Here is a 17,054-nt window from a genome sequence, read left to right as displayed (position 1 = left end):
ATGTGTGCTCTTACCTTATCACAAATTATAAGAAAATTAGAGGACTCATGGCTGTCATTTTTGCCAGGGGTGTTTGCATAAAGTATTAACCCCTTAAGTATCGTCCCTTTTCTTGATACAAGCTTGAAAATGACATACCCAAAATAAAATGGTTACTATTCTTGATCGCTTTTGACTACAGGCATAATACTGGTGTCTTCTGAAAGGTAGCCATTTGGGGTTTGTACAGAAGCTCACACACAGTGAAAGTGGAAACAAGAGTTCAGAATTTCAGCTTTTGGAACAGAGAGTATTTAAGTGGATGAAAGTAAATAACAGTTAATATTTGGTAGCATATTCCTAAGCGTGTGACCCATTGATATCACCAAACTGTTGCATTCTTCTTCTGTGATGCTTTTCCAGGCTTTTATGGCAACCGATTCCATTTGTTTTTTGTTTTGGGGGGTTTTCCCTTCAATCTCCTCCTCAGGAGATAAAATTCATGCTCAATTGGGTTAAGGTCTGGTGATTGACTTGGCCAGTCTAAAACCTTCCAGTTTTTCTCCCTAATCAAGTTATTTGTTGTGTTGGCAGTGTGTTTTGTGTATAGCAAAAACAAAGTAATTGACCTGGCTGTTCCAATACTTTTGGAGGGGACTGTATGTCTAGGCAGTTTTCGAAAAAAGACATTTGAAACTCCAAAAGGACACATGGACATTAATGATACCCCCCATCAACAAGTCAAGCACATTTCACAATTTGACATGCTATTTATTATTCAAAAGCAAGCTGGCTCCTTATTTATATGCATATTTAATAATAATACAATATTTTGAGATTGTATTTAGATGCCCACCAATGTAAAATGGGGTCCATGTTACTGAAAATGCCCTTTATTGTGGAGTGAAAGGTGTTGTCCTCTGTTTAGATGTTGGCATCACAAAAAATAATATTTTTGTGAAATGTCAACCTTTTTTGGCATAAAAGCTCAAGAACTGTTTTTGCCAAAGCAGAAAAGTCTTGGCATTTGTATTGAAAATGCTATGGTTCGTTATGCAGGCAAATAAATACTGTGTTGCTGTATGTAAGCCTGACACCATTGTACGTAATGTCTGTAAAACTATACACCGTTGGAAATGTAATGTCATTAGCTAAAATGCTTTTTAGTTGTCACTTGAATAACATGCCTGTCGTCAGTTCTTCGATGAGCTGAAGTTATATTGAATTTTGCATTTTCTCTACCCATACTGGTCAGAGATGCTCATAATTGGGTTCATCAAGTTCCGGAGTGCCTATACAAAACCTAGTTAATAACATTCCCAAAATGCAGAAAAGGTGCTTGTTTTACCATCTACACATTTCAAAATATGGAACTGTTGTCACTAAACCAATGGCATCTTAAAATGCCTTCCAAACAGTATATCCAGTTGCCATAGTGATTGAAAATTGCACCATGAAAAAAGGAATGAATGCAAAAAAAACCTAGCCCTAAGGGTGGCAATAATTGTGAAACCTGTTTTTTGTAGATATATATTTCTTATATGAAAAATGCAAGACCTAATGATTAATACAGATTTTTTTACACATGTAGAAAGAGAGTTAATGGTCAATAACTTATTTTTTTAATTCATAGCGCATATTTATCATGGGTGCCAATAATTCTGGAGCCCACTCTATGTGTGTGTGTACATGTATGTATGTGCTATATTCTCATTGTTGTGTGTTCTTTATTAGGCCTACAGGAAATGGGTGGAGACAGAGAGAACAGGGAGGGAGGAGCCTCTGTTACCAGGCATCGGCCTTACGAACAACCAGCTCTTCTTCCTTAGCTATGCACATGTAAGGGAGTAGGGGTGGAAACAATGTTCACATGCAATACAAGCAGGCCCACCCATCTCAGATAAGCAGATTTTGTTTGTGTGTTTCAGGTGCGCTGTAACTCCTACAGGCCTGCAGCTGCCAGAGAGCAGATCCAGAGTGGGGCACACAGCCCCCCCAAATACAGGTGAGACTCTCAGTTTTACAGCAGACACTACAGCAATGTACTTTGATATCATAATTTATAGTTGAGGAAGGAATCTTGCATGGGCTAGAGCCATAAGGGATCGGATCTGTGTGCGTGCATGTGTGTGTGTGTGTGTGTGTGTGTGTGCGTGTGTGTGTTCATGTGTGCCTGGGTTTGTGCTGTAAGTTTGTTTGTGTGGTATGTGTGTACCAATGCTTCTCTTTTCTGGCTTATGTCCAAGGGTGATGGGGGCAATGAGCAACTATGAGGAGTTCCATCGGGCCTATGGCTGTCCTGTTGGGTCTGTCATGAACAAGGGGGATAAGTCCTGCCGTGTGTGGTAGATAACATTGGTGTGGGGCCAGCTGCCAAAACCAAACACTCAGCACACCACACACAGGGAAACCAGAGGTCAGGACTCTGCGTCCCCCAACAAGCCTGGCTATAATTCCTTCACATTGACTGAAAGAAAATGGCTTCCAGTTTTTTTCTTGTTCTGCTCTTATTTTTTGTTGGGAAGGTGGTTTTTGTGGTTTGTTACCAGCAGCCTGTCGCACCAGTATATAGTAAATTTGACGGCAAGTTAGGGCATGAGGTCCACACACTTAGTTTAAAACTGAATCATGTCTTTTTTTTGTTATTTGTATTTTGTACTGATGCTACATCTTAGCAAAGTTGACCGTAAGCCAAAACATTGTCGCATAGAGGTGATGTTTCTATTTTCAGACCAATCACGTGTGTTTAAACAACAAATCGCTATTCACGTATTCACATATTGTCCCCTTCTAACGTCAAGTGTCAAGCATGTGATGGCTAAATTATTCTACTGTATCTACTGTATTCTACTGTATCTACCGTATTCTACTGTAACAGCTGCCTGCAGCCTGTAGGCTGCAGCCTGTAGGCTACCACCTATTCTAGCTGGTGATTCATTATGGGCTTTAAGTCGATTTATTTGGACTGTTTTTTCTTTGATATTTTCTCCCACAATTGACTTGGTATGAAATAAGGTATTTTTTATTGTAACCTCTTATCAATTACAGAGTAAGTTATTCCTGTTCTCAGCGATAAGGATGGATATTTTCTGTATCTCCGCTTGCTGAAATTGCTCTGAATATAGAAACGTCACTGTATGTAACAATGTTTTGTTTTACAGTCAACTTACCTCAGATGTAGCATATGTATGAATTGTGCAACCTAACAAGGACACAACTTTATTTTTTACTAACTAGACTTTACACCTTACATTATACTAGTTACAGGCTGCAGGGCTGGACATTGTTGGATTCATTATCAGTCAACAATGGATATAACATTATTTGTGTCATTTAAGGTATTCAATTTCAGTTGATTTTTTGCTCTCCTTTCTTAATGATATGTATCAGTTACAGGAGTTATATGTCAGATGGTGATTTCTGTCATCTGCCTTGTACATGATATTTTCTTTTAACAATGTCTGTAAAAACCAGAGTTATGAATATTTATTTTTTCTGCTCAATATTTGTTCTGTAACCTTACTACGCATTTTCAGCTGAATCTTGAAGTTCATTTTTCGAAACATAGTTTTTTCTTCACTCCCCAGTGAATGTTTAATTAATACAATTTTTACAAGGTTTAAAAACAAATTATTGACAGATTTTGGAACATTGGCATTTGATTACCCAGCAATCCTGTCTCGGGTGAGGGGAGTGGTCTTATATCCACTGGGGATTATGTTGTGGGTTTTTGAGGGTTCAGGTTTAAAGAATAATTTGGGCCAGTACCAGTATTATCATGCATATGTGCGTTGTAACAGTATGTGGCCAATAGGGCTATTTTATTCCACAACAGCAATACTTTCTTTTTCTTCATTTTTATTTTGTATTCTATTATTCCTCCATTCATTCTGCTTTTGGTTTCTTCTTGCGTACATGTTTGCAGTGTTATGCTTGTCCATGCTTGTGCATTGTTATCTTTGCCCCGCTCTCTCTCAAAAATGAGATATTTGATCTCAAGGGACTAACCTGGTAAAATGAAATGGAATAAAAAAAACACAAAAAACTATTTGACTGAGAGAGATCCTACATGTTTTCCATTCCACAGATTTTATTTTCTGCTGTGAATGTGTCAGAAATATATTCCTCACGTTCACACTGTGACAAGGGTGCAGTGTGTTCCTTTTTCCATTAAGTTGAAATTATTATTGTCCCCCAACACGTAATACTATTATTATGTGGATGCTGAGATACAGAGACCACCTCTACATGTGTAAAGTTGTTTACAATATATTTGCATGTATTTAAGATATATTTAGATCTGTGTTTCTTAAATAAATGCACATGTATAGTAAGACCAGAACACATCAGAAGTGAACTTGTCTTCCTACTCTTAACTTCAAAAGTGAATGCAAATTGCATAAATTTTTAGACATCTTATCCTTTCATTTCAGTTGCTACCAATTATATTACACAGGTTGTTGTTCTGTACACCAGCTTTCCAAAGAATAAATACATTTACAGTGACTTATTATTTCTTGTTTGTTTGTAAACTGATTTTGTTCTGGTCCCCTTTATCAGAAAACATTGCAGAGATTACTATGCTGTTTAGCAGGGCTACACAGTAGATACCTTTAAACAAATAATTATGCAGATGTGTGCAAACACATAAAACAGGGTATAGGCAACATGCTTCAAATCTGGCAGGTCTTCAAATGAACACTGGCCCACCTTCTGGGGCTGGGAATTCCGATTTCAGAAAATGTGGAGCGAAAGAATGCAATTCATGTCCACAGATCGTCCTGCCCATAAATGTTCTTAAAGGAGCACTGTCACTGAATCTCCAGCCTGTGTTACCCAGAAGGTAACTCCACCCTTGAGACTGGTTTATGGGTGGCCACCCATCCAGGTGATCACATGACACTCCAACGAAAATACAGTAACGATAGCGTACACCTACCCTGGCTAGCCTGAGCGATATGAGGACAGCTCTGACTTCACCGAGTTGTGGCATGGCACCACTGCAGCAATCAACGTCAGCAGTCGCCATCAGCCATAATGTTGACATTCTACCGGCTCCATTTTACATAAGCATTTAGCATCCAAATAAGCTCAACTGAAAAAAGCGTCAGAGTGCTCTTCATCCTATCGGAAAACAAGGAAACGCAGACACCAAAGACTGTCAGTGAAAGAGTCAGTAAATTTCTACTGATTAATCAGTGAAATATACAAGCATATACAAGTATACAAGTATACAAATATACAAGTGTAAATACATGATAATGTAACACTTTATTAGGTATTTATTAAATTTATTGTATTATTATATATTATTTAGGTCTTCTGCTGCTGTAGTATCTCATACCACCCTGTCTGGCACCAACAATCATTCCTCGGTCAAAGTCACTTAGATTACATTTCTTCCCCATTCTGACATTTGGTCAGAAAAACACCTGAACCTCTTGACCATGTTTGCATGCTTTTATGAATTTAGTTGCTGCGATATGATTGGCTGATTAAATATTATCATTGACAAGCTGGTGTACAGGTCTACCTAATAAAGTTATCATAATCTCTATCAATACTATGATATTTGGGTGCATATTTGTATCCATGAATAGGTAACTTATACTAAGATGGTGGTGGCGAGTGAGTTTAAAGTTATAATTATTATTCTAATAATTTGCTTTTTAGATGCCATTATCCATCCAGGGCAGGCACTTTATAATTGTATTTATTGATTTCAAGCATTGAAAGCATTGAAAGTAGATAACTACTTACACTAGACTCACTACACTATCATGCTTCCGCAATGGTAGACATATCGCAACTGCGAGTCAGCGAGGCCGGCAGACCCAGCAAGGTTAACATGGTATGGTCCAGTAGGGGTGTATGAAATAATTGTAAAATAGGTAAGAAGGATATCTAAGCGTTTAGACCCTCTGTGCTGTTATTTTTACCTGTAATGGGGAGGAAGTTATCATTCATTATGTTTTGGGGGGGACAAATTCACCTCTTCTAAATATTGAGGGGGCCATGTCCCCCCTGTCCCCCCCTAAATCTACGCCCCTGTCCTATACTAACCTATACTATAGCAACATTAATGTGTAATGAATGTCTCAGAAGAAATGGATAAGAGTGAGTGCTAAACAGGACCGAATAAATACATGTAGAGATGGAATATACAATGTTACATTAAAAGTTCTTGTGCTAATGCATTTATAATAGGCGGGGGCATGTTGGAACACAGGGTTCCAAAAATAAGGTCCAAGACATCAAATGAGCCACAAACTGTCATGCTGCCACCGGATATGTAGTAGATATGGATGGATCACTTCAAGGGTTATTACTCCTGAATATTCCACAATTCCCATAGAGATCAATTCAAATGCAAAGAGTTTTAGTATCGCTTGTAGGACAACCTAAAAATAAGATGATAATGTTTATAGGTCACAAACATCAGGAAGTCATGGCATGCAAAGGTTATCCAACCAAGTATGCAAAATTAACATTTTAATCTATGATCATGTTCATTTGTCCACTTGTCTACTACATTAAGTCACATTAAGTTTGTTACATTTGTAAGGTGTGGAACAATTAAAAATAACTGCATGAATCCTTAATATCTGCATTATTTTCCAAGACAAAAACACTTGGTTCAAATGAGTATATTGTAGATGGATGTTTAAACCAGCAACCAGTTAGGAATGTTGTTTATTTTTAGTTTATTGCAAGATTGTTTGTATTTTGAAATGGACTCGATAGAAACAGTTGGTCTCCTCCACCTCCGTAATGATTCTGTCTGTGGTTGCTATTTTGCCATTCCATGATATGAGCCCAAACTCGCCACTAAAATGTGCCATTTATTACCTCCTTTGTAATCAAACAATTCACATGTGGTGAAAGTGCAGATTCTCAGCTTTTATTAAAGGGTATTCTATAGGCTACATTTTGGTTTCACTGGGCAAAGTATATATAGCTGCCTAATTCAAATGTTTGGGACTAAAGTGATCTAAGTGATTTGACCATGGAATGATTGTTGGTGGCAGGCAGGGTGGTTTTGATACACATACTGTATCAGATTAACAAGATTGGCTAACTAGATTAGCACTTTAGGCTGACTTTCTAACATTTTCAAGTTACCGCTGTATTTGTCCCAGCTTGTTTGTTAACTTCCGAGTCTAAGGTGACACTTGGAAGTAGCGACTGCTTTGCTCTGCACAGTCCCCCAGACAGGCTAATGACGAAGTATAGTGCTGAAGTAATGTATTAATGTCAGCTAATATTAGATTCAAGAGTGGTGTCTGAAACGTCATGCTACACACTGAGTGAATAGATATGATTCATTTTGAAGTGATACTCTTTTCCAGTAGGTAGCTGGAGTTACTCAGTGAGCAAAATCCAGAATCCAGAATCATATATCAGGTTTTACAGAGATACAGTACTGTGCAGAAGTCGTAGGCACCCTAGACTTTATTATATCGTTATATATATATATATATTGGTTTTTTTTGTGTTAGTATAAAATAACACATTTGAGATTTCCAAATATTCATTTTCCAAAAGATTTAATTTTACAGAGACATTTTTGTATTTAATTTTAAAAAGTAACATATTACTGTAAGCTTTTTACATAAAAACTTGCAGCAATAAGCAAGGAGCCAACCAAAGTCTGCAGAAAACCTGTGGCCAGTTCTCCAACATGCTTGGAACAACCTGCTTGCTGATTGTCTTATAGAACTGCAGAACAGCGTTGGCTATCTCAGAGAAGTGATGCAGTTTCAATGCCGAAGGGTGGTCACAAAAAATATTGATTCTTTTCAGTTCTGCCAAATTACTCAAAAGTAATGTAAACTGGATAGTATGTTTATTTAGGACCTTTCATTGAATTATTTTTGAAAGAATCTTATCTGTACAGAATGTCATACAGGTGCCTAAGACTTTTGCACAGTACTGTATAGCCAGGTTAGCTGTGTCGGAGTCATCTAGTAAAGCTTTCACTTTTCAAGTAAATGTAGCTGGGGTTTCACCTGAAAACCAAGACGGCATTTCATCAACTTTTCGCCCCAAAAAAAGTTTGCATTCTCCCAAGTCATACTTTTTATTCACTTTTGAAATATATGTTGTCATTATGAAGGCACTGAAGCTGTGACTGGAGGCCCAAATGTTCAACAGCATAATATAAGGTTTGCTGTCAACTTGAAGAAGAAGTGGTATCTGATCTCCAGCAACAATCTATTTCTTTCTTGCGGTAGCTGACTTAGTGGCATCTTGAAGGAATGTTTTAAAAATGCACATTTTCTGCCATAAGAAACAATGAAAACTGCTGCTAAAATAACCATTGGTGGGATTTAGGGAAACACCCACAATCATATAATCATTTTTAAAAAAGAACAGAACATGTGTAGACAGCTTTTTAAAGTAAATTTATATGTTTAAACACTTCATTATGTGCTGTAGCATGCAGCAAAAACAGACCAGATGGGGTTTTATAAATGTAATGTACCATTTAACCCTTTCCAGCCCAATGATACCATGTGGCATCATCATTTTCAACAGCCATTTCCTGTTTTAAGAAGTCACTTGACAACATTATCAATATTGAAAGACACTATTTGTTTGTTTCAATCAGAGCACATTTCAGGAAGTCTCTAAGATATCATGGAATGGTATTTATAATGTTATATAATATTAATATTTAAATGTTTAGAAATGTTTAAATTCATGAAAGGTATTGATTATCACTGAAATAACTTTGTTGATTTTTGAAATATATTTTACATGGCTGCAGGGTGTTCAAAAAACAGTGATACCATATGGTATCATTGGAAATAAGAGATTTCTTAGATAAAAAATATTATTGGTTTGAGATACTTGACTTGACTTGATTCATGAATTTAAGTAAAGTTACATATCATCACTTACTTGCTTACTTACATATTTAGGCCTCATAATGCTAAGTGGCACAAAAGGCCTCTTCAAGGTCAATCAATCTCCTCCTCTCCTGGCCTATTTTCAAGATTTCCACCTGAAACAACAGGGTGGAGCAGTGTCCAGATATCAGCCTTCAGGGTGAAGATGTTTACCAGCCAGGACCAGTCAGTGGAAGCTCAGGTGATGCGGAAAGTCAGATTTCACAGCTAGGATGCAAAAGAAACCAGAAAAATGTCATAGAGAAAGGTTGAGGAAGAAAAAGAGAACACAGATTGGAAAGGCCAGCTTCCTCCTCCCCCATTTGTAATGATAAATCTGATAAATCTTGTAAAAGAAAACTTCCAAAGCATTCCACCTGAAGAACACCACTCAGTTAATGAGATGATAATTCCTTTCAAAGGTAGGAGTGCGCTGAAACAATACCCCACAAGTGGGGAATCAAGGTGTTTGTCCATGCTGGGAAAAGTGGAATTGTCTATGACTTTGAAGTGTACGTTGGAAATGGAATCACCAAGACAAACCAGTAGTCATCACTTGGAATCAGTGGAGAAATAGTGCTCAGGCTGGTGAGAATCTTCCAATCAATAAAAACTTGAAGGTCTGCTTTGACAACTGGTTCTCATTCTATAGTCTCATTGTGGCTCTGAAAGTGAAAGGTAACCATACATTTTTTTTCATATTTCTGATACATTAGAGCAATGTAAATTTTATCTAATTTTATGGTGCTATAAAAATCATGTGATGGTGATGATGATGATTTTGGCTACTATTATTATCTGTCTGTGGGCTGTTGGAACTGTAAGAGCTAATCGGGTCCCTGGATGCCAGCTTGAAGAGGATGGAAACCTGAAGAAGAAACCAAGGGGTAGCTTTGACTTCAGAACTGAGACCAAAAACAATGTGTTGTGTGTTAAATGGTATGACAACAAGGTTGTCCACTTAATCTCATCCATGGTTTGCTGCACACCAGTTGAGACCGTAAGGAGATGGTCAGCTGCGCAGAAAGAGTACGTCCAGGTGCCCCAGCCAGCACTGCTCAGATCATACAATCAGAGCATAGGAGAAGTTCATCTGCACAACATGCTGGTTGAACTGTATCGCATCAACTTCAAATCACACGGATGAGCTGTTTAACATGCACATTGTGAATGCATTGCTACTGCACAAGTGACACACTGTGCAGCTTGAGGAAAGGCTATGGTCCTGGTTGATTTCAGGGCAAATGTGGCCCATCCCTTGTTGCAGGCGGGAAAAGTACCAAAGAGCAGAAGGGGAAGGCCATCAAATGAAGACAATGCGAGGCAATACAGAGTGTCCTCAAGGCCCGTAGCAGATGTGTGCCTAGATAAGATTGCCCACTGGCCACAACTGGTGGAGGACAAGCAGCACTGCAAGCTGTGCATACATAACTACTCCCAGATGAGATGCAAGAAATGCAATCTGGCCCTTTGTATAACCCATGACAGTAATTGCTTTATGGAGTTCCACACTCAATAGAAAGAAGGATATGCACAGAAAGTACTAAAAATGGACTGTGCATACTCAAGCTACACAAGAAATCAGATTGAGCATACAAATAGGTTATTGTTGAAATTATATTCATCAAATAGTTTAAGCACATCATTTCTTATTACAATGTTAAAATGATTGTTATGTTATCACTTTATAAGCCTGAATATAGAAATGCACTTCTCCTATATGGAGAAATTGACCTTTGAGGCCCAATGATGCCATAAGGTGTCGTGAGCCACGGACCCCTTGCCGAGCTCAGACCTCACGTTCCCACGAGCAGTACCTCACAATGAGGTGTCTCGGGGACGAACTCAAGTACTCCGAACGTCCTGGAGCCCTGGTAAGTTCTACTGAACTTCCAGCCCAGTCTCGAAGTGAAGGGTGTGATGCAAATCTGGTAATCGCTGTCCTGTATTCAATGTATTCCTCTAAAGACTCTTTATCACATATGATTATAGTAAGATATACTTTATTATAATCAATCAAAAGAATAGAGTTGTACAGATTACAGTGTACATATCATCTTTTGCAGTTTGCTAATCACATGCAAGTTACATATACCCCTCTTAGCTCTTTCTAAATTACCTTTCCACCACGATGTTTAAAAATCAAGGTACACCCTTCCTATATCCATCCTCCTCTTTGGCCTTTACCTTATCTTATGGCTCCCCCTTCACGGAGATAAAAGCTACTGAACTTCCATTAATACAATGGGTACGAACACCCCTAAAGTCTACTACTTATTTATATCGTATATAGTATCTTTCTAAAAAATAAAAGATATAAAAATAAAAGGAAACTTATAATGTATTACTTCTATGTATTACTTTTCCTACTTCTACAAGTAATATAGATTATAATTACCACTCATGCCCTAAATATAGCCATCTCGTTTTCTGCGGGATTTGATCCCTCCTCCTTGCTGTTGATGAGCTCTTTGAACAGCTGCATTGGTTTGGGAATCTGGGGCAGGATCAGGACCCAGACTTTCGAAAGACGTGACTTTGCACTTCGTACTTCTCCTGCCTGTTGTCTGGGATGTGCACTGGTATTTCTTCGAACACGTCGGGGGTTTTGCAGTGCAGCCGCAGCATATGCCTCTCCTCACTGACACTGAGGTTAGGGGGGGAGGCTTCAGGTTCTTGCGTGGGTCCAGCAGAAAGGTGTTCTGTAGCGTGAAGGAACCCCGCGTCCCGTCTGTTGGCCTCCAGGTGCAGTTCACGGCTCCAAGCATGTTGTAAAAGCCCTTTAACTCTTTCACCAGCTTTTCTGTATGATGAGGGATGCGCGTGAACACCTCTTCGACATCAGTCCTGCTGTCACAACTCTTGGGCTGAGTCCGCACCGCGTACGTCACTCCTCTCTCCATATCCATATCCTGGAGTGGCGCGCAGAGGGAGCGCGCCACTCCAGCTTGACTACAGCTGTCTTGTGTTGCTCTCTCTTCACCAGCTCGTAGATATCTTCTGAAGCCAAATTCTGGGATCCCGCTCTAAGGTCTAAAAACTTATCCCTTATATATCTTTTTTGCATACAAAAGTGTACCTTTTTTGATAAGAAATGCCCCCATTATGTCAAGCGGGAAGACATTTATCTTTTATATAACCTGTTTTTTAATGATCATATTAATTATTTCTGTTTTTCCAATTGTCATTTTCTCATACCTCAAAAGAACTGTCCCCAATATTTTATTTCATGGGCCCCTCTGGTTTGGGAATTTCCACCATCTTAATATATGAGTGGAAAAACACTAGCCCTTATGTTGTTTTTAATGAACCTATTCATCACTGGTGTCTGTGTCAGTTTCATAATCTCTCCTTGACTTCCTCCAAACTTTGATCTCATGTAAGCCAGACGTTAAAGCCTGCCACCATCCCAACACCCTCTTCAGGTGCCCCTTTTTGTGGCGCCTTAAGGGATCTACAAAGGACATCCAGCCAATAGCTGAGTGTAAATCATCCGCCATTAATCATTAATTTTCTTTCGGTATTGACATCCCTTCCGTTTTCCTTATTTTTGTTTTTCTTTAGCCAGGCATTGTGCCCCTCCCCTGTAGGGTTGGGGTATTCTCAGTCAGAACTTTAACCTTGCTCCTTAAAACCCTAAATCTAAGTCCCCCGACTTCAGACTCCTCTACTGACAAGTATGGCTGCTCATTCTCTGAACCACATATTTTTCTTCTTACGGGCGTTCTTACTACCACCTCGATGGCGTGTGCGAGGGGTTAACAATGCATTCCTTTCTAACCCATCCCCCGTCAATCTCTCATCAGGGGGGCCTAGGGCCGGGTCCTCGACAAAGGCGTAATTATTTTTCTCCCAAAAAAAATAGGTGTTGATTTTTTCCCCCGATGTGTTTTTTAATCCATTTCCAACAGATTAACATTGTACCTCAGATTAAATCGCATTGCATAGCTCTCACATCTCACAATCGGAAGCATGTGTGTGTTTTATTTTTTCTTAAATGTAGCCTATATCAATCAAACCATCAAACAATTTGCTGAATAATCAAGACCAATATGTAACCTAATAAAAATAATTACGCAATAATCATCACAAAGTTGTTTGTTTGTTATGCTACCAAAATAAAGTTGTGGCATTGGGTAATGCTGATCGAGACCTCTCTTAACTTAAGGATGAACTACAGAGATACTTTCACCCACATTATTTCAATAGGCATTTAGGTTAGCATTAAGAGGCTCATGAAGCATGCTGATGCCTTAAGGCTGGGTGTAGGTTTTATCAAATATTAGCTAAGATTAGAGAGCAGTCGTAGGAGCAATTCTAAAAATCTCCAGCAAATATCCAGGTCACTAAGAGAGAACCGACTGATTCTTGCTAGAGATGAATGCACGTTACCACAGCATGCAACCTGTAGCTACACACCTGAAGCCACACTTGAGCACTCGATGAAAATATGTTGCCCCTCCTCCCATGCTTCCAAGTCAAACTCTGCCTATGCTCGGAACAAATACTCACGACGAGGCTAAAATATATTGATAGGCTAGAGCAGGGGTCGGCAACCCTGGTCCTGGATACGCTGGCTTTCGTTGTTACTCTGCACTTAATTGATCAATTAATGCAATCGATCACACAGTTAACTCGCCTCACCTGGTTTCTTGGGTCTGAATCCGTTGCTGGTATTAAGGAGAAAACAAAAACCAGCACACCCTGCGGCTCTCCAGGACCAGGGTTGCCGACCCCTGGGCTAGAGGATAGAGGATAGTGGATAGAGGCTCATGGATTTAATTGCACACAATGGGCCTCATCAAATGTGAGCTGAACGAAATTTGCCGTAAATCCATCGGAAATGCATTTCCACAAATAACGTGGGATTTATCAGCTTTCGGATGTCAGTTTTTTAGTGGGAGCCAAACAAATTTCACGAGTGGTCTCAGCTGTTCGTATTGTGCACAGAAATGAAAGAGCACGGTTGTGACGCGTGTTTTGTTATTTTATTATTCCATTAATTCATATTTTATTTATATATATATATATATATAATATATATATATATACATATAAATGTTATTACATTTACATTTTAGTCATTTGGCAGACGCTTTTAATCCAAAGCGACTTACAAGTGCATAGGTTCTTCCACAAGTTAAAGCATCACATCAATAACTAGTAAAATACACATGAAGTGCTGTTCTAAACATACAGTCATCATAAGTGCAATTTATTATTATTTTTATTTTTTTGGGTTAGACAAGAGGGATAGGGATATCGGAAAGGGGGGGGAGAGAGAAATCAGGAGGTAGGACTAAGGTACAGTTTGAAAAGGTGAGTTTTGTGTCTAAATAGGGGGAGGGATTCTACTGTCCTGACAGTGGTAGGCAAATCATTCCACCACTGAGGAACCAGAACGGAAAACAGTCGTGAACGTGCAGCTCGACCGCCAGGTGCTCGGCGTGAGGGAACCATAAGGTGACCAGAGCTGGCAGACCGGAGTGGTCTAGCTGGGGAGTAGGGAGTGATTAAGGATTGTATGTAAGGTGGGGCAGTCCCCTTAGCAGCCTAAAATGCCAACACAAGGGCCTTGAATTGGATGCGTGCCGCAATAGGAAGCCAGTGGAGGCCAATGAGGAGTGGGGTGACATGAGCTGACCTGGGTTGACTGGTGATCAGGCGGGCTACAGCATTCTGGACCAGCTGGAGGGGCTTGATGGCACAAGCTGGGAGACCATTTAGGAGGGAGTTGCAGTAATCCAGGTGGGAAATGACAAGCGCCTGGACTAGGAGCTGGATGGCTTTCTCTGTCAGGGTGGCCTGTAGCGTAGTGGTTAAGGTACATGACTGGGACACGCAAGGTTGGTGGTTCGAAACCCGGTGTAGCCACAATAAGACCCACACAGCCGTTGGGCCCTTGAGCAAGGCCCTTAACCCTGCATTGCTCCAGGGGAGGATTGGCTTAGTCTAATCAACTGTATGTCGCTCAGGATGAGAGCGTCTGCCAAATGCCAATAATGTAATGTAATGTAATGAGATTACGGATATAGTGTATATTGTAGAGGAGGAACCAGCAGGTTCTGGCAGTGGAGGATACTTGTGGAGCCAGGATGAAACTGTTATCAAGAGTCACCCCAAGATTCTTTGCTGTATGGGAGGAGGAAACTACGAAATCCTCAACAGTCAGTGAGAGGTCAATTGTCGGAGAGGACTTAGCAGGGATGTAGAGAAGCTCAGTCTTGGCAAGGTTAAGCTTCAGGTGGTGGGAAGTCATCCATGCAGGGATATCAGCCAAGCAGGCAGAGATCTGGTTGGTGACCTGGGTATTGGGGGGGAAGGAAAGAAAGAGTTGGGTGTCATCAGCGTAAGAATGGTAAGAAAAACCATGGGAAGAGATAACAGAACCAAGAGACATGGTGTATAGAGAGAAGAGGAGAGGACCAAGAACTGAGCCCTGCAGGACTCCAGTTTGTAGGGGGTGAGGGTCAGAGACTGAGCCCCTCCAAGTCACCTGGTAGGAACGACCAGAGAGGTTGGAGGAAAACCACGCCAGTGCAGATCCTGTGACACCCATCCCAGTCAGCGATGAGAGCAGAATCTCATGGTTGACTGTATCAAAGGCGGCTGACAGGTTGAGGAGGATGAGGACAGAGGAGAGGGATTTGGCTTTGGCAGAGTGGAGTGCCTCAGTGACCGCGAGCAGGGAGTGGCCACTTATTAGTTTATTTTTCATCAATTAACAAAATTCAAAGTGAGTGACCGGAATAAAAATCGAAATCAAATCAATATTTGGTGTGACCACCTTTTGCCTTCAAACCAGCATCAATTCTTCTAGGTACACTTGCACAAAGTCAGGGATTTTGTAGGCATATAGTCAGGCGTGTGATTAACCAATTATACCAAACAGGAGCGAATGATCATCAATTTAATATGTAGGTTGAAACACCGCTGAAGACAGTTTAATGTCAGAAGTCATATACCATAGCAGGACTGAGCACAGCAACAAGACACAAGTTATACTGCATCAGCAAGGTCTCTCCCAGGCAGAAATTTCAAGGCAGACAGGGGTTTACAGATGTGCTGTCCAAGCTCTGTTGAAGAAGCACAAAGAATCAGGCAACGTTGGGGACCGTAGATGCAGTGGTCAGCCAAGGAAACTTAGTTTAGCAGATGAAAGACACATCATGCTTTGCAATCGGAAGATGTCCAGCAGTGCCATCAGCTCAGAATTGTCAGAAACCAGTGGGACCCAGGTGCACCCATCTATTGTGCAGAGAAGTCTGGTCAGAAGTGGTCTTCATGCAAGAATTGCGGCAAAAAAGCCATACCTCCGATGTGGAAGTAAGGCCAAGCGACTCAACTATGCATGAAAACACAGGAACTGGGGTGCAGATAAATTGCAGCAGGTTCTCTGGACTGATGAGTTAAAGTAAATATTTGGCTGTAGCACAAGGCAGTTTGGTCACCGAATGGCTTGAGAGTGGTACAAGAATTAGTGTCTGCAGGCACCAGTGAAGCATGGTAGAGGTTCCTTGCAAGTTTGGGGCTGCATTTCTGCAAATGGAGTTGGGGATTTGGTCAGAATTAATGGTCTCCTCAATGCAGGTACTACAGCCCATGTCATTAAGAACTATCTGCAGCGTAAAGAACAAGGAGTTCTGGAAGTGATGGTATGGCCCCCACAGAGCCCTGATCGCAACATCATCAAGTCTGTCTGGCTGGAACAACCTACCGGCTGAGTTCCTTCAAAAACTGTGCATTCACTTACTCTGTTCATGCATTTTGTTAATTGATAAATAATAAACTATTAACATTTCTATTTTTGAAAGCATTCTTATTTAACAGCATTTTTTTCACACCTTCACAACTTTGGCACAGTACTGTTTATATATATATATATATATAATTTATATATATATAATATTTATTTTATTTAGAGTGGCAAAATTGTGGCAAAAACTATACGAATTGGATATTATAATTTTTCATATCATATAAAAATGGTTTCAACATTAAAATGGGTGATCCTGATTAATTCATTCTTAAGTGGAGTTGAATTTAAATTCCATAAAACAAGTATGGGGCATGGCGCAGCCTACTACGCCTACGAAACAACAAACTATAACGGTGAATTCAACTTCAAGGTACACTTGCAAACATCATGGTAGGCTATAGAAGTGGCATGACATCTGGCTGATG

The 17,054-nt window shown here is 40.0% G+C and overlaps 1 protein-coding gene across 3 annotated transcripts in view; it reads left to right on the top strand.

Annotated features, from left to right (window-relative positions):
- Positions 1-4,485, top strand: part of phex (phosphate regulating endopeptidase homolog, X-linked) — a 52,758-nt gene extending 48,273 nt beyond the window's left edge. For 2 of the 3 annotated variants that reach the window (XM_061239946.1, XM_061239945.1), the window contains 3 exons: positions 1,714-1,818; positions 1,908-1,984; positions 2,226-4,485. In XM_061239946.1, the coding sequence (XP_061095930.1) occupies positions 1,714-1,818; positions 1,908-1,984; positions 2,226-2,328 (285 nt within the window). In that variant the 3' untranslated portion in view covers positions 2,329-4,485. Of the gene's footprint in view, positions 1-1,713; positions 1,821-1,907; positions 1,985-2,225 lie in introns of those variants that run through there. The other variant, XM_061239947.1, reaches the window with a different exon arrangement.
- Positions 4,486-17,054: the final 12,569 nt, after the last annotated feature.

This window comes from Conger conger, chromosome 4, assembly GCF_963514075.1.
Source record: "Conger conger chromosome 4, fConCon1.1, whole genome shotgun sequence".
Taxonomy (NCBI): Eukaryota; Metazoa; Chordata; class Actinopteri; order Anguilliformes; family Congridae; genus Conger; species Conger conger.
This window is presented reverse-complemented; position numbering and strand designations above follow the sequence as displayed.